Raw genomic sequence first — 22,985 nt, forward strand, 5'->3', positions numbered from 1 at the left:
AGAATTATTTTATAATAAGATGATCCAAGCAACTGGCTGAACTGACTATATATCTTATCTGCTATAAATTTGGAAGGCTGCTTTCCACACTGAGTTTCCTTGAGAAGAAGGAAGATTAAACTAAATATGAATACTGAAGTCTCAACATCTCTGAAACATGTCAGAAGCCATAAATCTGATTTCTTGAAAATATACTGATAAAACACGGTAATGATTCTTAAAACACACAAAATTGTTTTATGATTCCTGAATTCTAACAGTCTTGACATTTAAAGACTGATTACAATCATTAAGCTATAATAACATAGTCTTTTGTTTAAGCATTTACAAGATGATAGTCAAAAGAAACAAACAGGTTTGCTCTCAAGTAATTTCCTCCGGTTCTTGATCAACAAAAGATTAACTAAATAATAGTCTACAATTTCTAGAGCCTATGTGGGAAAGCAGCAACACTGCACTGCTGGCATAAAATATACCCATCACTTTATGTTTCCAGTTTCAGCCTGGCATTGAATTAGCTGTGACCTGTTCGCTTTTCCATCCACATTCTCTGTCTCGTTGCTATCTTTTAAGATAAGCTTTTATTAGTCACATAATAAAAAAACAAAGTCAAGTGCTCACAGACACTCCTTTTCAATTTCAAATAAATGTGATAGCGGTTTCAAATATGATGCAAATCTGTTAAACGGATAACTTGCATCTTATTACGACATCCTCAGAAAGGGACAGAAAGCAACTCCACGGCCAGTATAAAGAGAGGTTCTCTCTCTCACAGGTGCCAGACTTGTAAGAAGACTGGGATGTACAGTGAATTCAACTCACTGCACTGTCTGAGCTATTACCATTTCATGGTTACAATACAATAAGACAGTCATCCTCAGCAACTTGATGTAGCCACTCAAACTGAACACACAAGCCTTCCTAGAATGGCAGTATTCAAGAGAAAGACCCAGTTTACAACAGGAGTGTCCTCTCAACTAAGCCAGCACAGAAAGGTAGTTCAGTTCAAGGTGTAATATTAGATAAATTCAGTGGGGACACTCGGCGGGTTGGAGTGTTGCTGGCAGAGAGTGAAGAAGGAAGTAGGAAAGGTGTGGCTGCCGTCTCTGTAGTTGGTGTCTCCCCCTGATTTCGTAACTGTAAGATTTGTCGCAAAAGAGCCTTCCCTTCTTCTCTTGTCTAGAAAGAAAAGCCAGATGCATGAGGAAACAAAAAAAGGGATAGAAAACAGGTTATATAGATGTTCCTGAGCACAGGCACATCGCTAAATTATAACTAAACCAATAGGTAATGCTTCATATTAAAAAAAAGAATGTACACACGCACAATAGGTGGAAAAGAAGATATACAGTAATGGTAAATCTCTTGTGCACATGAGAATATTACAGTATCAACCTCCTTAATCCATTAAACAGCTGAATGGCAGCTTAGCAGAGGTGAATTCTGCAACATACTCAGACAGCTATATGCTGCCTTTTGTATTGATCGTATGTGATGGAGGAGGCAGCTAAATGAATATTTCTTGTAATGCCCTATATGCTTTCTGGGATTTGTCAGTATTAATTTAAAGAACTTCATTCTCTGGTAAGAAAGAAAAGTAGTAGGCCTATTGTTATATTTGCCACCATTTTAATAGCCAATTTTGCTTTGCAAATTGTAAATGCACAAATGTCTGAATAAACTAAAGCATTATTTGGAGGAAGTACTTCAGACCCTGTAGAGCAGCAGTCACCAACCGGTGGTCCATGAGAAAATTTTGGTGGTCCTCAGAAAAAAAATTTGCATTTTTTATATTGCACTAAATATTATTTATCTTTTTTTAAAAATTATATTAATGTTCCATGGGATTTAAAATTATGAATGTAATGGTCCCTGAGGTCCGAAAGGTTGGTGATCCCTGCTGTAGAATAAATCATTTTCAATATCTCATTGGCTGCAGTTTTGTTATCTACCTCTTAGGCTTGAATAGAATTCTTAGTAAATGTTTATTTATTAAATTTATTTGCCGCCCATCTCGCCACAAGGCATTATTTTTTACATCCTAAGTTAAAACAGTAGCTCTGGCAATTACTTTTAGATGTGAATTACACCTGGAGGACACAGCTTTTGGCCTACCCAAATGAAGGGGGAGAAGGGACTCACACATTAATGCTGTATATATACATATGGGGACAGGTATGAAGTAGCTATAAAGTCCCAGTGAAAAGTTGTCCACTTAAACTGGAGCTGTTACTCACATCGTTGAAGGCGCAGCATTTCTGAGCACAGACTGAGGCTTCATCCCAGAGCTTACACTTGAAGTAATACTGAGCCAAGTAGCGGAAGGCGGTGCTTAATTCCAAGTTCTCCCCTATTTCCTGAGATACAATGCAGGTAGTTCTTGGGTTAGGTCCATTCATTCAGCAGCCATTCAAAGTCACAACTAAAAAATGACTCACCACGAGTCTTCAAAGTTCTGGCCATCTCAGCACCCTCATGATTATGTGATCAAAATCTGGGGGCCCTGTATTTACATGCACACTTCTGGAGCCTTCCACAGACCCATGGCACTCCCCTCCCTGCTCCCTAGCACCTGCCTGCAGTAGTGACCAGCTTGCTTGCCTGGGACTCCCATCTCCCACCTTTCTCTTCCCATCTAACAACCCACCCAATCCTGGGGTTATGATGGCAACTGAGACTACTGGGACTACAGCTGCAAAATGAGGCAGTCATGTGACATCACAGTTTACAGCAGAAAATCCAGTCCCAATTCCATCGTAAACCAAAGATTACTTGTAAGAACTTTGGGGATTTTCCTATATTTCCCTCTCATGCTCTACCAAACTTATTTAAAACTGACTTACCCCACAAGAATAGATATCTTGGATGTATTTGATATAGCACTGGGCAGCTTGTTCCGATTCATTCAGCTGCTCATGAAGCCTAAGAAAGGACACAAATAATAAGAGGAAACTCTTGGCTGATGATAAAAAGATCAGGTGAGCAGGAGGAACCAACTCAATATTATACTTTTGAGTACAATGCTATAGGACTTGATTTACCCTGCAAGAGGCTTCTAGGCATAAGCCTAGAAAGTTGAACTGCATTTCTAGGGAAAAATATCATAGTGCCCACATGCCTTTTCAAGCCCCACTTTCCCTTTCCTTCTAAAACAGAAACATTCCATATTTAAATTATTCCAGCCTTAATAGAGGAAGTAAGGCAAGAGAAATACAATGCCATACTCACTTTGCTAGCTTCACCAGTGCCATTTTTTCCACATCCCCTACAGCATATGCTCTCCAGTAACACTGCCAAGGATAAAAGCAAAGATGAAGTAAAGAATAATAAGCTATTAAACTTGTATGCCACCCAACTCTCATCTTTGGGCTCCAGACTCAGGTGGCAAAATGCAAACTCACTCTTTGTTACCACAATCGCCCCCCCCCCTTTGAGTAAGCTAGTTAGAATATATGTAAGCTAGTTAAAATATATCAGAGATGTCACAGAAACTATTTTACAGATAATCAAATCCATTTCCTTTTTGTTGGTGGCTCATGTACTGTTTGCTGCACAGTAAAAATGACTTTTGAGTTATTGGTCAGGAATTGATGTGAAAGATTATGGATTTTTGCATTTTAACATCACTGATCAGACTAATAGACAGGTTTCATAAAAATGATTATTTCACAATTACTGTTTGTTATATTTGCCAACAAGTCCTTATTCTATCTGGGCAAAAATATCCTAAATATTAGAACAAATTGAGCAACACTATTATAATAAAAAGTCTTTTTCATACTACAAATACTCATGTTTTGGATTTTCATTTATTCAAATGTAATATTTATATTAAATTACTATGACTGTGTTGTGTAACTTTATTATCAGGACTTGGGAATGAAATTAACTATAACACTGAGTTTGAGTAACATTCTTTTTCTTCATCACAAAGGATGAAGCAACAAGACATGACTGGTCCCTATTATACTGGGCATGTGGAAATGAATGCACATGCTAATCAAACTTTTCATTCCATTCTAAGAAGGGATTGATGTTTTTTGTCCCTTTCTTAATGCAGATAGACTAACCATATGACCTACATCTCACAAACCAAAAGGATAATGCACAGACTAGGGCAACATAATACATGTAATAATTTCCCTATCTACTTCCCTGTGAAACCACACATCCTCCCCCCCTTTTGCAAATTTGTTCTTTCTAGTACCTTTTTGGCTTCTACTAGCTGATTTAATTTTTCATAACATTCTCCAAGAGCAACAAGCATACGGGAATCGTTGGGTCTGCGAAAAACACAAGATACCTAGCTGACAAAAGACAAATCATTTAAAATAATCTATAACTTGCTGAGCAGTTGGCTTCACCGCAATGGGATTTTTCAAATTCAACTACTGGAAAAATGTACTCTAATATCAACTATTAATGGCTTTATTTATCAAACTGGGCCAAAAAAAAACCCCAAACCCTGAAGGTTAAATAAGCATTAAATAAGCATAACATTTACTTTTTCCACAATAATTAATTTATGACATTTTTATCTTTGTTATTCTTTGCAATTTACAATCCTTTGCCTTTCATAAAGCTAGTAGTCTGAAAACCACTGAAAACCAAGGTTTTTTCATTTGCAGGGCATTATTCTTTATAAATAGATACTTCCAAATAAAGAATTTATTTCATATATAATAATTTAACTTCATACCAAGGATAGTTGATTTTTTTTAAAGCGACAATAGGGTTAACCATAGTCAGTTTTACCTGAGTTGATGGGCTCGTCGGTAATAATAAAGGCAGTAAAATGGCATCTTGAGAATTTCATATGTTTGCCCCAGTCCATACCATGCTCTGTAGTCCCTTTTATTCACTTCAATGGCATGTCTAACAGAGGAGGGAATTTGAAAAAAGAAGAAGAGTAATATAGCTAAAATCATCATATACGTTTATTTATTTTGAAAGGAAAAGAATTATTGTGAGGAAAGAGAAAGGAAAACAAGTGTTTTATTTATGACAAGAAAAGCTTCTTTTTAGAGGTACGTGAGGTATGATTGAGGTGGCAAGCATTCTCTGCAATAGCCTCCACATTATGGAACTCTCTCTTGCCAAAGGAACAAGAAGCTGCTATCCTCCTTGGTTTTCCTAACTAAGGGAAAACAATCCTATTTCCTGTCATTTTCCTACCCCGCACCCCCACCCACCCATCCACGCAGACTGTGGGCACCATAATTATATCTTAGACTTAACGTTTTGTTAATAGATTGTGTCTAGTAAATAATTTATTTCTATAAGAGAGCTGTGGTGACACAGTGGTTAGAATGCAATATTGCAGGCTAATTTTGCTGACTATCAGTAATTCGTTTCTGACCTATTCAAGGTTGACTCAACCTTCCATCCTTCTGAAGTCAGTAAAATGAGGACCCAGATTCCTGGGGGCAATATGCTGACTCTGTAAAACACTTAGAGAGGGCTGTAAAGTACTATGAAACGGTATATAAGTCTAAGTGCTATTGCTACAAATCTTTTCTCATTCGATACCCAGAGCATTTCATTTGGGACGGTAAAATTTCTTTAAAAGGTAACACCCAGTTAAAGAATTTCCAACTCTAGGCAGAAGAGCTAACTCTTACACACACACACACATGCATACCTATATGCCTGAATAGCTGCTGATGTATTTTTCATCTCCATGTATTCATGCCCCATCAGGGTCCATGCTCCAAGATACCGAGGATTCAGCTTCAGTGCTCGCTGAAAATAGAGTGCTGCTTTCTCATGCTGGGAACGCAAACTGTAGTAATTCCCTAAATGTTAAAAAATAAGGGAAGAGAAAGAAAATAATAGCTTCACGGGCACTGTTTAAAAGGGGGGGAAAACCAGCTTCTTGAAGAAAAGAAAATGCAATGTTTCTTACCAATTACACAGCAAGTTTCTACCCGATACTTGTCAATCTCACATAGGTTATGGGCCAAATAACTCAATTCAGGCTTCATACCCTATTAAGGGGAGAAGAAAGGAGCGGGGGGAGAGGGGGAATCAAAAATTTACTCTGCTGCAAAAGGAAATTAGAAAATACAGTACTTTAGGTCTTACATTCAGCCATTTGGTTAACTACCTAGTCAAACTTAAGAATTGGACTGCCACACTATAAGTGTAGAAATAAATCCATCAAGATGATTTCTGGTACTATATTACTGTTATTTGTTGCTTCTAGATAACCAAGCAAAGAAAGGTATAAAATCAAACAAATTATACCACAACCCTATTTGATTATTGTAGCAATACTATAACATAATTGCCCAACAAATCCACTATATTATCTAGTTTACAGTAAAGTCAATGCCAATGGCAGCATTAACACTGGCCAATTTTGGAAAGAGATCATTAAGATCAAACATTGTTAGTACGTAGGAGGAAACGGGAAGGCAAACATCCCAAACAATCTGTGTTGCCAAGAAAACCTATATGGATGTATCCAGGTAAGCATCAGCTTCATTTGAAGGGATCTTCAAATTTTCAGCAAAAGTGGTGAGATATTTTAGGGATTTGGAATGTTTGAAAACTATTTATAGTAAAGTTACATGCAACAATCTGTGTAAGTCCTCCCTTCCCTACTTTTTTTCCTTTTCTCCAGCACTTTGAATGCATGAACTGCATCATTCTGTATCCAAATATAGGTGTGTTAGAAAGAGATGCTGTGCTGGTGTGTGTGTGAAACAGGGAATAAGGACAGCATTGCACAGGAGAGTTGCAAAACAGTTCAAATGAACAGAAGACATCTAAGCCAAAGCTGGCTGCTGACTATGTGGAAACTGGATTTTCATGCAGAGAGTGAGACTGAAATATTTATAAGAGGTGGAAGCTGCTTGGGACAATTCTGGCAGTGTGAACACATTGTATGGCTGTGAATAATACAAGAGGTACTTACTCTGACATAAAGCAAGTTGGAGAAGGTATCCATATTTTCTATTCTGAAAGGGTCTTGTTTTCTTAATTCATTAAAGATGGATAACGCTTTGTCAATATCTGAAGAAAAAGCAACATGACATGATCATAAGCGATTTAGATGAGGAAATAGAAGAAGCACTCATCAAATTTGCAGCCAACACCAAGCTGGCAGGACCAGCCAACACCCCAGAATATAAGCTCAAGATCCAAATGGATCTCGGCAGACCTGAGCACTGGACCCTATTTAACAAAATGAAGATAAATTGTGAGAGAAGCAAGGCTTTACACTTAGGCAAGAAAAACCAAATGTATGTGTACAAAATAGGTGGAACCTTACTCAATAGCTGCAACTGCAAGAGGGATCTAGGAGTTTTAGTAGACAAAAAACCCTAAGCTGCATTAACAGAAGGATAGAATCAAGATCACAAGAAGTTGTAGGTACAGCTTTACAATGCTTTGGCAACACCACACTTGGAATACTGCCTCCAGTTTTAATCACCACAGTATAAAAAAGATGTTGAGACTCTGGAAAGAGTGCAGAGAAGAGCATTAAAGATGATTAAGGGGCTGGAGGCTAAAATATAAGAAGAATGGTTGCAGGAATTCAGTATGTGTAGTCCAGTGAAAGGAAGGACTAGGGGTGACACGGTAACAGAGTTCCAATATTTGAAGGGCAGCCACAAAGAAGAGGAAGTCAAGCTACTTTCCAAAGTACCAGAAAGCAGGACAATAGCAGTAGCAGTTAGACTTATATACTGCTTCATAGGGCTTTCAGCCCTCTCTAAGCGGTTTACAGAGTCAGCATATTGCCCCCAACAACAATCCGGGTCCTCATTTTACCCACCTCGGAAGGATGGAAGGCTGAGTCAACCCTGAGCCGGTGAGATTTGAACAGCCGAACTGCAGTCAGCTGAAGTAGCCTGCAGTGCTGCATTTAACCACTGCGCCACCTCGGCTCTTTTAAACAGCAATGGATGAAAACTAAAGGTGAGAACCAAACTAGAACTAAGGAGAAATTTCCTGACAGTGAGAACAATTAACCACTGGAATGGCTTGCCTTCCGAAATTGTGAGTACTCCATCACGAGGTTTTAAAGAAGTGATTGGACAGCCATTTGTCCAGAAAGGTATAGGGTCTCCTGCTGGAGCAGGGGGTTGACTAGAAGACCTCCAAAGTCCCTTCCAATGGTTATTCTGAACAGCGCATAATAGAACTAAAAAGAAGACCCTCCCACACCAAGCTTAAAAAGATTCACTGACCTCGAATGTTATGATAGGCCACTGCAATCTGGGAGATTATGTAGGTGCTCTTGGAAAACCCAACATCTATGAGACTCTGGTATTTCTGCAAGGCCTCCTCTATCAGTTGCAGCTCTGTGTATATGTGTGCCAGGAAGAACTCCTTCATCCAGGTATCTGGCAAGGACAGGAACTTCAGCTGGCAGCAAGCACCAAATAGAAGAGGAACACACTTAGAGAAGGAGTCTATTGTACCTCCCCTGAATTGTAAGAATCGCTGTGTCTGCTCTTTGGCTAGATCTTCACAAAGGATTTATAGTAAAAACCTCCAAGGCTATTTATTTAAGATGCTAGCTAGATTTGTTTTTTTCTTCATCAGAAAATCACCATGAACAATATCAAATCTAGACCAGTCAATGCTTAATGATCAAGCAAAGGGAGAAAACAAGGACTGGGCATGGAGCTATCCTACAATTTACCGTCTCTTTGTCTGTGATCAAGTTACAAAGCTCCAGCCAGGCTCCCCAATGCAATGGCAGGATATGGGTTGCTTCAACAAACACATCAATAGCTTCTTTCACTAGATCCAGTTTTCGTAATACAACTCCATACCTAATGGGACACAAAGGCAAAGACTTTAAAAGCAAAACTCTGTAATCATATGCCCCCAATTTATGATGCTATACAATGAATAGCAGATAAGTAAGTGGGGGGAAAAGTCTTGCTATTTTCACAATTTCTGCTTCACTTATGAATGCAAATGCTTCTATATGGCTTACATTGCTAGTTATCTCATACAAACTTACAGATAAAGTCCAAATCCATCCAATTCTCGGGCTTTATGCTTCTTGCTAAGTTCCACTCTTAATTCTCTCAGAACTTCATTCTTCACCTGTCCCTTCTCTAAGGGACCTGTAGAGAAAGAAAACTGACTTTTATTGTAATCATCATCTTTTCTGCACTGTCATATAATCATATTTTGCATGTTAACAATGGATGTATGATTTACAACTTCACAACCTTCCAATTTGTAGCTAGCTCAGAAGTGATTTATATTTCAGGTGATAAAATAAATATTTCTTAGGCTATCCAAAACTCTTACACAGCAATCAAGGATAAAACACATATACTGTATTTGCACCATTGCATTTAAATCTATCTGGTCTGGAATTTAAGATAACTCTGAGCTATATCATTTTCAGTGTTATATTGTGCTAAGACTGTTGTATTTTCCATAACAGTATCATATCGAGAATTTATTTTCCTGCCTAGCTATGCTAACAATTGCACCCTTCTTCTAAAGAACAATATGCGTAAGAAACTGCATATCCACAATCAAACTAAGTTAAAGGAAAGATTTACCTTGGGTTCCTTACCTAGACTATCCACTGTCTCATCATCTTTCTTTTTCTCACCAGACTGAAAACAAAGAACAATTAATTTAAGATTAAGCAAGTGTATATCGTACTATATTCCCATATTTATCACACTGGTCCGGCCATCAGAAACAGAAAGAAAGTGGTATTAGCTCACCAGGTATCTGGAGTACATATACAAAAAATAGGCTTTGGGGCTCTTGCAGTTTCTTAGAAAGTAGGCTGCTCTGTCGTATTCTTTTAGATCAAAGTAAGATTTTGCAAGAGTATAAGCATCCAAATCACAGGCATCTTCCTGTGGAAAAAAAGCTATGTTAAACCCCTCCATAACAAATGATACATTGCTAGCATGGAAAGCTTGTGGGAAAGAACATATTTTTCTTGAATAACAGGCTTTCAATTCTCTAATTTCCTTAAAAGTGGGAAAATCTATTCCCATCCAATACTGCTGAATTATAACTCACAGCAAATCGAGTCTACGCAGCGTGGACATACAGAGGCTTGTTAGGAGTTGTAGTTCAGTAACATCTGGAAGACCACCTGTTCCCAATTCCTATTATAAACAGCAACTTTAAATTGTGAATTTAATATATTAATTGTGAATTTTCAAACTGTATTGGGTACAACAAAGTAAGATTTGTGCTTCTCTGATGATGATTATTATAGATTTAATAATAATTGACCCCTGGTGGTGCGGTGGTTGGATCGCAGTATTGCAGATTAACATGCCCATAGCCAGGAGTTTGATTCTGACTGGCTCAAGGTTGACTTAGCCTTCCATCCTAGTGAGGTCAGTAAAATGAGGACCCAGATTGTTGGGGCAATAAGATGACTCTGTAAACTGTTTAGAGAGTGCTGTAAAGCACTATGGAGCAGTATATAAGTAGTCTTATATAATGTGCAAAACCTAGCATATCAGGCCTACACTATGTTTGGAACATAAAAAATCACTTTCACAAAAACTATTTTTTATAAAACTACAAGTACTTCTAGAATAGGTAGACTGGTGAGTTATGAGAGTAAAATGAAACATTCAATGGAATACTAGGGCATCTTAAACTTCGGCCTCTGGCTTTTTCAGAAAAAGAATTATCATATCTTCTTTTGAGAAGATTTCATGAGGATTTACCACTCTCAATACAGTCCAAAATCCACTCTACCAGGCTATAGAGAGGAAGGCTAATATCTTACATTAAAATGATTCCGGAGTAGTTTTGTTTTCACAACTCATGTAATCTTTTTTGTATCTTTTTTTAAAAAATTGTAATCCTAATGCCAAGAATGATATTTTTAAATTGATCAATAAGTAGTACTGGGAGCTTTTCAGGCCAAAGATTTTCAAACAAACAGGCCAGAGATACACAATACAATCATAAATAAATCTGTTCAATGGATCTTATTCCCAAGTAAATTAGGGGCTGCAGGCTTCACTACTAACTTGCATTTATCACCAACTATTAATATACAATGCCCCTGGATAATGTCATTGAAGTAATCATTTTTTATTTAGTATTACACAGGCAATACAGACAATTATCCTTACCTCTGTAAGTTCAGGAACAGGTGGCAGTTCATTCAAGGGTAGAGGGTCCAAGGCAAAGGCCAATTCTGAGGCCCTGCAACAATAACATCCACTGTGTTAGAACAAATGTTATTTACAAACTGCCTGGTTAATCATAACACATTGTCTAAGATTACACAATACAATTTACTGAGTTCTTGCTAGCCATATTCTGTGAACCAGTTATTGGTTTGCAACTCACAGTTTATATCTTAGCATGTTTTCCAAAGTCAATCAATTATAGATCATTCAATAACTCCTAGTTAAGTAAATTACAGCTCATCATATATGAACCCAGCAATCATGGACTCATACAAATATTCTCTATGCTGTATAACTTCACACTAGGGGAAGCCGTCCCAGCTGCAACTGCTACCTTAAAGTTGAACATCTTATAGGCTGCTTGCTAAAATGATATGATCAACAGGACCTAGATTGTTGGGGGGCGATAGGCTCACTCTATAAACTGCTTAGAGAGGGCTGTAAAGCACTATCAAGCAGTATACAAGTCTAAGCACTATTGCTATTGTTATTAGAGGGGGCTATCAAGTGGTATACAAGTCTAAGTGCTATTAGAGAGGGCTGTAAGTGCTATTGCTATCATTTTTAGAGAGGGCTGTAAAGCACTATCAAGCGGTATACAAGTCTAAGCACTATTGCTATTGTTAGAGGGGGCTATAAAGCACTATCAAGCAGTATACAAGTCTAAGCACTATTGCTATTGTTATTAGAGGGGGCTGTAAAGCTCAATCAAGTGGTATATAAGCACTATTGCTATCATTTTTAGAGAGGGCTGTAAAGCACTATCAAGCGGTAAACAAGTCTAAGTGCTATTAGAGAGGGCTGTAAAGCACTATCAAGCAGTATACAAGTCTATGCACTATTGCTATCGTTATTAGAGGGGGCTGTAAAGCTCAATCAAGTGGTATATAAGCGCTATTGCTATCATTTTTAGAGAGGGCTGTAAAGCACTATCAAGCAGTATACAAATCTATGCACTATTGCTATCGTTATTAGAGGGGGCTGTAAAGCACTATCAAGTGGTATACAAATCTAAGTGCCATTAGAGAGGGCTGTAAAGCACTATCAAGTGGTATATAAGCGCTATTGCTATCGTTTTTAGAGAGGGCTGTAAAGCACTATCAAGCAGTATACAAATCTATGCACTATTGCTATCGTTATTAGAGGGGGCTGTAAAGCACTATCAAGTGGTATACAAATCTAAGTGCCATTAGAGAGGGCTGTAAAGCACTATCAAGTGGTATATAAGCGCTATTGCTATCGTTTTTAGAGGGCTGTAAAGCACTATCAAGCAATATACAAATCTAAATGCTACTAGAGAGGGCTGAAAGCCCTATGAAGCGGTATATAAGTCTAACTGCTATTGCTACATATGTGCTATTGCTATCGTTTTTAGAGGGCTGTAAAGCATTATCAAGTAAGTGCTATTGCTATCCTTATAAACTAATAGAATTTGTTTCCCCCCTCACCCAAAACGCTCCAGGCCCGTTGAAGAATTCAAATCGGGCAGTTTCATTACTTCTAAGCCTTAACGAACTGCCTGCATTGATTTGGATCGCCTAAGTGTCATCAAGTCGTTTTGGGCTCAATCGCAGAGATCGACCTTCTCCAAGCAAGCGCCCGCAAGAGGGAAAAGCGCAACCAAAGCCTCCTCGCCTCCCTTCTCGCCCACTCAAACCTTCCCGCCTCACCGCCACAGCCTCCCGGTACCTCGGAGGAGCAGCCTACAAAAGGGATCCCTGGGCGGTCCTCCCCCCCCCCCCCCGCCACCGGCGTCTCCAAATACCATTTCCCACTATGCTGAAGGCCGCGTTCCCGGCTCCGTTCCGCCACATCCAGCAGCTGCTTCTTGATCTCCCGCAAGTCGCAGAAATCCGCACAGGCAAAGTCGGCCCCTGCCGCCGTCGGTCCCGAAACCGACGCTCCCGCCGCCATCTTCCCAGCGTCCCCCAGCTCGGGTCCGCAACTCGGGGCCTCGGAGCGCGCGCGACGCGCCAATCTCGCCAGGCTATTGGAGGATTCGTTCCTCTCCCTTTTTGCGCTCGGTGACGAATAGCGACGGAGGGGGCCGAAATTCGGAGTATTCATTGGCTGAGAGATGATAGGGTCGAGGAAGGGAGGTGGCATCCAAGGGGACGAAGAGCCGCTCTTTTCCATTCCGCCTTTTTCACGTGTGAAGGGCTGTGAGATCTGGCACCCTTTCGGGTTTTGAGCGGGGAGCGATAAGGGAGGGGGGGTTGAGGATCATATCTATTGGGGGAATGCGCATATCCTTCTGTAAACGTTAGTCAGATTTTATTTGTTTATTTGTTTGTTTGTCAATATGTACAAGGTAACTGGGGTCCCCAAACTTGGCAACTTTAAGACTTGTGGACTTCAACTCCCAGAATTCTCCAGCCAGCAGAGCATGCTGGAGAATTCTGGGAGTTGAAGTCCGCAAGTCTTAAAGTTGCCAAGTTTGAAGACCTCTCGGTATTAGCATAGACATGGAGATTATCGCATGAGATTGGTACAAATAGATGGATATAAATAAGTGTAAGTAGCCATGAACAGATAAAATGAGTACATATCAATGGGGACAGTAGAACAGGGACGGTAGGCACTCTAGTGTGCTTGTGCACGCCCCCTTAGGGACCTCTTAGAAAGGGTGTGAGGTCCACGGTGGACAGTTTAAGGTTAAAGTTATGGGGGTTTGAGGAACTAACAATGGAATCAGGTAGAGCTTTCCAGGCATTGACCATACTATTGCTGATATTGTATTTTCTGCAATTGAGTTTGCATTGATTGTTTGCCCATGTGTTATTGCAGTTGAAGTTGAAGTAGTTGTTTACAAGTAGGACGTTATAGCAGATAATTTTGTGTACTATGCTTAGGTTGGAATGTAGGCGGTTCGAGGTTGTCCAGGCCTAAAATTTCAAGCCTGGTGGCATAAGGTATTTTATTGCAGGCAGATGAGTTAAGTATTCTTCTTGTGAAATACCTCTGGACCTTCTCTATTGTATTAATGTCCAATATACAGTGTGGATTCCAGGCAGGTGAGCAATATTTGAGGATTGGTCAGCAAAAGTTTTGTGTGCCCTAGTTAGCAGTATAGTATTACCAGAGAAAAAAATTTGTAAAATAAGGTTGACAACTTTTAATGCCTTTTTGGCAATGTTGTTACAGTGAGCTCAGAGACTTTGATCATCTATTACGTCGTATCCGCCCAGCTTGTGTATGGTTTTCTGGTTTTTGTTGCCAATCTATAGAACAGAGCATTTGTTAGCAGAGATTTGGAGTTGCCAATTGTTCCACCATTCAAATACACAGTCAAGGTCATTTTGTACGGTGGTAGTATTGTCTGTGGTGTTAAATAGTTTTATGTCATCAGCAAAGAGGACACAGCTGCTTATAATATAATAATATATTATAATATTAATAATATAATATACCAGGGTTATTGGTTGGGTTTTTTCACGTCTGGTTGAAAGGCGCGTGGTAAAGTTACTGCTGTATCTGTAAAATCATCATTCCCATCATCCCCATCTTTCTGAGCTCCAGTAGCCCTCCCCCGTCACTCGACTCGTCACAGAACATTCTTATAAATGAGTAACTAAAAATGTAAATTTGAATTTAAAATTTTGAAGGACTAGATCAAGAAATGGGAGTATTAAAAGGAAAGGTATATCTGATTTCATTTAATCTTATGCCAACTTAATTCAGCTGAATATCACTTTCCACTGATTTGTTTGCCATCTCATCCTTTCCCAGAGCCAGGCTTTTGATCTCTGCCTAAATTATCTTTTCCAAGCATTTGATTTAGTTTTATTAAATAAGTGAACTGATACATTGAATAAATACCACTAATATTATGGCTTCCAATAATTTCAAATGTTCTCTTTTTCCACAGACTTGTTATAATTCAGCAGCAACTTATGGAGGATCTCTCTACTTGCCACAGATAGGCACCTCCTTTCTGCCTGGCCATTAGTCACTGGAGGAGAATCTTTTTGTACCATCATCTACCTCCTCTTTTAATGCCAGCCCCAGCTTCCTGCTCATATTTATGTTTGCCACTGCTGGGATGCCTCTATTTCGTTGCCATTAGTCTCAATTTTCTTTTTTCTTTTCAATGAGTGCTGTTAATGTAATTTTTATTGGTGGAATTGTCTACATTTCATTTACCAGTGATTTGTTTATCATCCCATCTTTTCCCAGCGTCAAGCTTTTGGTCTCTGCCTGAACCCAACGGGAATTCCTTTTCCAAGCATACATTTCTGTCTCAAAGTGTATTGAGAGGAAAGGGGGGCAGGGTAACAAGAATGCCAGCAAGTGAACTAATTGCCAGTGTCAACATACATCAGGGCAAGACTTTCCTCGTTTTCTTTTTTCTTTTTTACCGCTTTTCTATGAACTATCAAACAGGTGGGCATTAGGAGCTTGGAGAAGGCCTTAACTGATATCAATCGGAGAACTGAGCCATGTCCATTGGTATTTGTGTATTCTGTGTACTTGATGATACGACCTGCAGCCCATAAAAACAACTAGAGTCCCCACTTCCCTCTGCCCCCCTGCTCTCTCTCCCTCCCCCCTCTTCAACCTCAGAGTAATCCTACATCAATGCTTGGAGATAAAACAGCAAACATTTCTGATTTTCAGCAGCATGATTTACTGTTTTTTAAGGTCTTATGACTCTTAGAACAATTGTTTTGCCCACTTTATCTCTCTCACCCTCAAGCAAAAAAGAGTTCCAAAATTTTTGACCTACCGAATTCAATAGGTTTCTGGGTTTATTCAAAGTTTAGGCACCATCATGTAAAGTCCTACATGGCTTTGTTCTCTTGGGTTTATAAATTTGTTTTTACATACTAGAATCTGTGTTTTCTAGGCAGTCCCCAAAGCAGGACACTTAATTGTCCACAATTCACAAAAAGGTAAGGGAATGGGGGGTCTCGGGGGCAGACCTTTTCAGGGATGGCACCTATAATTGTGAAACAGCTACTCCTGGATATATTTTTGTCCATCATCCTGTTGGTATGATGGTTAATATAGAAATCAAGACTTGTTTCACAAATGAAGGTAAATATACGTGTCCCAGGATAATGTTACAGGATCCAATCTGGGTCAGTCACTGGGACTAGCAGTTTTGTCTTCTGAGCTTTCAGACTCGTACTGGAGCCCATCTTCAGGAAATTTCTCTCTAGCACAGTGTGCAAACTCTCTACTAGAGAGAAGTTCCCTGAAAATGGGCTCCAGTACAAGTCTGAAAGCTTGGAAGACAAATCCACTGGTTCTGGTGACCGACCCAGCATCAAGATTTATTCTCTATTATCCCAGAATGCAAGGCATGGAATAATTATCTTACACAATAGCAATGTTGATTCTGAATATTAGGAAAAATGGAATCAGTTGTTTAAGGAACTTGTGTACTCTCCTTTGCTACTTCAAGCAGAGACTGGACAGCCATTGCTTCTGTGTCAAAAATGCCTCGGTTGAATTTCTGTAAATGCTCTTCCAAATCAGACTTCTGACTTGAAACATGAAGGAACCCTGAAGAAAGATGATCTATATTCACAGTTATATATTTTGAAATTTTTAATTCAACTAGAAAACTATTATAGGAGTTAGTTTGGCTTAGTGCGTTTATCCCTACAATATTGTGTTCTTTTCTCAAAGACAGCAAGTATCAACTGTAGAAAGAGATCTTGGCTGATGTCAGCCCATCAAAGATTAGATTAGATTCCTGTTCTCGGGAATACACACATGCCTACACTTAATACTTCAGCCTCTAACTCTCACTCCCCTTGCTATATTCATCTGCAGGGGAAATAAAACAGACGACTTTTCTGTGCTTAGTCTCTTCCTGTCTATTACAAAGCAATGTCAATAATCATATTTGCACTATACGTATTTGCTTTTCCTTGAAGAACTTCAGGTGACATATTGTTATACATAATTTTGAGTTAAACTGAAGGTCTTAAGCAAATGAATACAGTGAAAAGATTACATATATATTGTTATGTCCCAGTGCGAGGGGGCTTACATACTGAGGCGAGACACTTGGTAAAAACTAACAGTCTTTATTGCTAACATTGGAGGCTAACAGTAAGCACTAATTTGATAGTTAGTGCGGCTGCCCGGCTAACAGAAGCAGCAGCTGCCAGCCATTTGACAGCTCCTTATATAGTGGCACTAGTTTCTCTTCAGCCAATCAGGGCTCAGCAGCTTCTGTGTCAGGCACGGACCAGAGGGAAGACTGGACACAGCATATATATTCGTTTGATATCCGTGGAGGAAGGCTGGGATACAAATGGAACAAAAGCTTCATGGATTATCCCATTTTAATTGCATAACGGGCTTGTGTGAGATAGCTTTTGTTCAGATTTCCCAGAATTATCCATCCAAACCTATTTTTCTAATAATTATCTCTGTATTTGAAAGAATCTATTTTCTGAAAATCATAATGCCTATATGTTAATACACTCTCTCACACACACACTCACTGGCAGCATGTTCCAGGTTCACCAAGATGAGCGTGCAAGTAAGTATTGTATCAGCTGGCCTTTATAAGGGTACAAAGGAATTCTGAAAGTGCCCTCCTCTATACTCAATTTGAAACTTGCAATATGCAAGAATAAAAAAGTTTCCCCAGCTCTGCTGGATGCAAATACATTTCAGTACCCTTCAGCTGCTTTATCCTTTGAGAATAGTATACATACAAATACAAAGATCAGTTTCAATTTTGTGTCCCTCTTCAGGCCTTCTAACTCCTGATGCAGCCTGTATTTCCCAGAGTCAGTCTGCCAGTTTTATCAATCTCTTCTGCATTAGACAGCTGTTATGAAGTTTCAGCATTTCTGTCTGGCACCTGGCATGCCCATAGAAGCAGATTTAACTGATGAACAGAACGCTAGTTCTAAATGCCAAAGATCTCCCTCTTAGCAAATCCCTTTGGACGGAGCTGAGTGCTCACATTATTTTTGATTCCAGTTAGTGAGCAGAAGATGGCGCTTTGGGCTTTTCCTTGAAAGCTGGGGCAAAAAAAAGAAAGGGTGAAAGGGTATTTGATCACTAAGAGTTCAGTAATCCAATTTCTCCAGACTGGCTTCATAATGAGAGCTTGTAATTCATTCTGTCACTCCAGTATGTAATAAATGCATCTTTTAAGTGACACCCAGGGCTGGCTTTTAAAGCAAGAGGCTAATTAAATACGCTGTACATGAAGCTGATAGCATCTGAAAGAGCTGCAGATTAACTTAGCTGACATTAAGTGAAGAGCCATTGGAAGAGCAGAAGTTAGTTCATCACATCACTGCACCACAGCCCAAATTTAGACTAATAATCTCTACTTTCCTCTGGAACAATCTGCTAGCAAGAGAATGACCGAGAATCAATAAAAAAAGATGAAGGCTAATGTGCCCATTACATGAATAAATTGCTAAGATGCAACAATTACTGGGTTGTAGAGGTTTATTTGTAAGGCTAGAGACCTCAAGCCCACAGTTTATAGTAAAAGCAAATCAGCCAGAATAATGTTTGATCCTGGCAAAGAGCATTTTGCAGAAGTAGACCGTCCTATGAGATTATAATGCTAAATAAATTTGAAACACCAAAAGGAGTGGAAAGATCCTTTTAGAGTTTGTAATGAATGTATTTATCTGCATTTTGCATTACATCTTGGTGGGTTTCCATTGTGTATCTCTCATGTTTCCAAATTCCTCTTCATCTAAGTATGACTAGATTATGTTTAATCTTAGGTTATTACTTTGTTTGGTTCGTCATCATGATTCAGGTGCTGGCTCTTATAGCCTTTTTGGAATTTCTGCAGGCAACTCTCTCCCCTCCCCATTAATGAGGTTTGCCAGAATGCAAAGCCAGGAGATTGTGAAGAAAGCATGTCAATTACATGGTGCCAGGTAGCCTTTTGGAAGGCTTTGCAAGTCTGTTTTGTTTCCTTGATGGGCAAGGGCATAATTATATTTACTTTTTAAGTCTTTTTATTCTTCAGCTGCTTCCTTCCTTCTTGCTGTATAGTTTATTTTACTTGGTATCTATATTTTGGCACCTTGCCTTTATTCTTTTCTGTTCTCTTACCACTGTCTATGTATTTAAACAGCATCTGAAAAATTATGTTTTATCCAAGACTCTTATCCATGCTCTGTCTACCATCTTTTACTTTCTTTTCTTAGGGGTTTTGTTGATTTTGAAATGAAAGCCAACAGACAGGTTTGATATTTTTTATTTAAGACAGCCTTCAGCCTCTAGTGATTGTGAAAGTGGGATTTTGCAAGACATTCTCCCAGTAGGGTGAATGAATCTGGAGATATTGTTAGAATTTCAAAGTAGCATGTGCATTAGTTCCTTAATGATACACTGCAATTAGCAAATCAAGTAATAAAACTCCAAAATAGTCATAGCTCTTCCAAAGACTGGAGCTTATACTTTCAGTAGCATGTTAAATATAGCTGGACTCCCACATTTACAATACGATATGGGAGAATTAACTTTGAAACAAAAGTGCAGAACCACGCTTACACAAGTATTATTTGCAAGTTTGAAATGTCATTCCTGCCATAAGCAGCAATGTGTGCCATACAGATGCACAATCACGTCTGTTCCCAACATGGGAAGGCATAGGACAAAGCACAAGCATATAGCAATAGCAATAGCAGTTAGACTTATATACCGCTTCATAAGGCTTTCAGCCCTCTCTAAGCGGTTTACAGAGTCAGCATATCATCCCCACAGTCTGGGTCCTCATTTCACCCACCTTGGAAGGATGGAAGGCTGAGTCAACCTTGAGCCAGTGAGATTAGAACCGCTGAACTGCAGATAACAGTCAGCTGAAGTGGCCTGCAGTACTGCACCCTAACCACTGCGCCACCTCGGCTCCTTCATATGTAGCATGAAGTTGGCAGCACAGTTTATACAGGTGTACTTTCCACTTCATATGAACTCTTACGTTATCATACATTAACGCAACTAAAGCTAGCACATTTCATCAGGAAAATATTGAATAACCACAGTCTACAATGTTCCATCAGTGATAGTAAGAATGCAATCCCAAATTATGGGCAACCTGTGCACCATTTTTATAAAATGTGCAGCAAGGTAGAGACCATGGGCTACACTTTTCATAAGTGAAAACCTCCAACCCCCTTATAGGGAAGTGTAAACAATCAAACATTATGTTTTTGCTTCCGAAATAAGGTTTTATAGCTCCCCCCCCCAAAAAAAGAACAGTACAGGGAATATAAGTAGATTAGATTTTGCTCCCCAAACCTTATTTCTCACATTCACACTTATAGCGGCATGAAATGTATCTCATCATTTCTGAAACTTAAAATTATTTCTCCATTCACATGTAAAAGCACACCAGATTGTTCCCAGCAACAAATGTACTAAGACAAGAAAAATGGGAGGAAAAAAAGATTAAAGAGACAGAAAATTACTAACTTTGAATCTGTTTGTGATAATAAGAATTGATATGATGTACATGTATTCAAAATTGTATTTTTAAAGAAGGTTTATAACACAGTTGGCATTTATTTAAATGAACAAGTAGGACTCAATTTTAACAAAGAAATAATGTGATGAATAAATGTTCCAATGTGTTTTCCTATCTATGACAGGTAGATATTTCCTATCTTCTGTTGGTTCATTCTTTTATTTTCAAAACATGTAAAAAGGTATCAGAGATGGTGAAATTTTGGGTTGCTGTTTACTTTCCCTATTATAAAATAAGTTATATTTTTATATGATGCAAACTGATGGACACAGGTATAAAAATGTAAAACAGAAATATTCTTTAGTACTGCTAAAGAATGATAGATATATAGTAGTCATCTTAAAAGAGCTTCAGAACTGATTCTGAATAATACAAGTCATGTGTTTGAAACGCCAAACATTCCCCGTGGGCAAATTCAATTTAATTAGTACTGAGTAATAATGCAGAGTAATATTTTAGTCCGGGCCATGGAGCAGATAATTAACCCTCCATCCAACCTAATCGTCTGTACTAAAGATATCTCAGGTGCCAAGATAAGGAGACGGGTAAAAAGTGACCTCACGCTGCTTTGCAGAGAAGCAGGCGTGACTGATTGTGCTTTCTGCTATCTTGCATTGAGCCATATTTGTGTATATGTTGTTTTCATTTCATCTCCTTTCACATAATGTGCTTAGGGAAGTAATATGGAAATATTTTCTTTCTAAATAGATATAAATATATTATACTTCTCCTTACACAAATTTGAAGTTGCTAACAAAATGTCCATCAGCATGAAAACAAAGGTGAAAATGAGGATTTGATTTGAAAACCTAAGACTTGTATTGTTTACAATAACTGTTATATAGACCACAGAGAAATATCTCCACCCTATTAGAAGAGCCGTATCAGGTAAGTACCAACGCCCTTTTTCTGAAGCAAAGTAGTACATAATCAATTGACTATGTGTTGGACCAACTGTAATTCATTTTATTTGTTATTGTATTCTTATTTTAATGTCAGTCCTGTATTTTTATTTATTTATCTATATTTATTTGTCTATTTTATTTTTGTCTATATTCTCTCTTTCTGATGCACACAAAAACACATACAATACGGCTTCCTGGGGGCGGAGCCTGTCGCCGAAGGAGCTCAACGGAGCCCCTCTCAGAGTTCTGGTCTGTATATCTAATTAAGATCAATAGATATCACCCCTTTTTGGCAGAAAGGGGCAGGCAGAAGCTCAGGTGCTAGGATTTATTCGTAGTTCACAGCCCTTTTTTTTGGGGGGGGGGGCTGCGAACGGATCCAGCGTAACTGAGCTCTTATCTCCAGCCAGTTCCTCGCAGCTGCCTTTTTGCAGCCCTAGACAGGCGATCCCCCCCCTCAGGACAATGATAAATTGCTTAAAGCAACTTAAGGCTAACACGAGCGGGTCTCACTCCTGTGATGTTCCTTTTTTTATAACTATCTAAACACCAGCCTTGTTTTTCCTTTGAAACTTCTTTGTTCAACCGAGTACAAGATGGCGTTTTTACTGTGTTGGTGATTGATGACGCAATTAACCGGCTTTATCTCCCCGGAGACTGCTACTTATTAACAAGCAAAATCTACGAATAATTTATTGAGAACTGACCAGGTGAAGACACTGTTTATCTGTTTATTCTCAGCTTTTATCTATAATGCCTCCCAGGTCTAAGCAGGCAAAAAAATCCCCCCCGCATGTGCTTAAAGAACTTGTTAGTAAATCGTTGCCTTTGCCTCCTACACCCCCTACTGGAGATTCCTTGACACAGGAGCTTCTTTTTCAAATACTCAATGATTTTAAACAAGAAATCAAAGAATTTGTGCTGGATTTATGCGACAAAATACAGACTAAAATTGCCCAAATAAAGGTGGATATGTTTGAAGCTATGTCTACTTTGACAGATTATATCGAAGAAATGGAGACTAAACTGGAAACCTTGGAGGAGGCTAATTCTAAGTTGACTTCCAACATCCAAGTATTACAACAAGAGATTAGAGATACTCAAACACAACTTATAATGATAAATTATAACAGAAAGGCGTTTGCAATAAGAGTCAGAGGACTGCCCGAAAAGAAAGGAGAGAACTTGAAACAGACGTTTGTAGAAGCTTTCAGCCAAGCGGTGGGAGGTCCGGGATTCAATTTTGATTGGAATATTCGAAAAATCTATCGCCAGAATTCGTGTGTAGCAGAACAACAACAGCTTCCAAGAGACATAATTATATACTTTTTCACAAGAGAATCCAGAAATGCGATCACCCAAAAGTTTTACAACAACAGGCTCCGAATCGATGGCCATGATTTGTTTGTCTTTAAAGAAATCCCGCTCCAGATGCTGCAAGCAAGGAGAGGCTATACT

The 22,985-nt window shown here is 38.9% G+C and overlaps 1 protein-coding gene across 1 annotated transcript; it reads right to left on the reverse strand.

Moving 5' to 3' along the window:
• Nucleotides 1–211: 211 nt before the first annotated feature.
• CDC23 (cell division cycle 23) lies at nt 212–13,145 on the reverse strand. The gene is made up of 16 exons (XM_032211494.1): nt 12,922–13,145; nt 11,097–11,169; nt 9,711–9,848; nt 9,554–9,596; nt 8,984–9,089; nt 8,657–8,789; nt 8,199–8,376; nt 6,920–7,017; nt 5,906–5,987; nt 5,642–5,795; nt 4,756–4,875; nt 4,208–4,283; nt 3,229–3,290; nt 2,844–2,922; nt 2,238–2,357; nt 212–1,179 (listed from the first exon to the last, which is right to left on the reverse strand). Exons 1-16 carry the CDS (start codon nt 13,068–13,070, stop codon nt 1,006–1,008), a joined length of 1,785 nt encoding a protein of 594 aa, XP_032067385.1. The 5' UTR covers nt 13,071–13,145; the 3' UTR covers nt 212–1,005.
• Between the last annotated feature and the right edge of the window lie 9,840 nt (nt 13,146–22,985).

This window comes from Thamnophis elegans, chromosome 2 (genome assembly GCF_009769535.1).
Source record: "Thamnophis elegans isolate rThaEle1 chromosome 2, rThaEle1.pri, whole genome shotgun sequence".
Taxonomy (NCBI): Eukaryota; Metazoa; Chordata; class Lepidosauria; order Squamata; family Colubridae; genus Thamnophis; species Thamnophis elegans.

What these genes read in the sequence shown, in the direction of transcription:
- CDC23 (XM_032211494.1), bottom strand. Translation starts at nt 13,070, where the DNA reads ATGGCGGCGGGAGCGTCGGTTTCGGGACCGACGGCGGCAGGGGCCGAC. An exon ending in CCAACTTGCTTTATGTCAGA is followed by an intron (nt 5,988 to 6,919) that starts GTAAGTACCTCT and finishes TCCCCTTAATAG; the next exon opens with GGTATGAAGCCTGAATTGAG. An exon ending in AGCTAGTAGAAGCCAAAAAG is followed by an intron (nt 3,291 to 4,207) that starts GTACTAGAAAGA and finishes TATCCTTGGCAG; the next exon opens with TGTTACTGGAGAGCATATGC.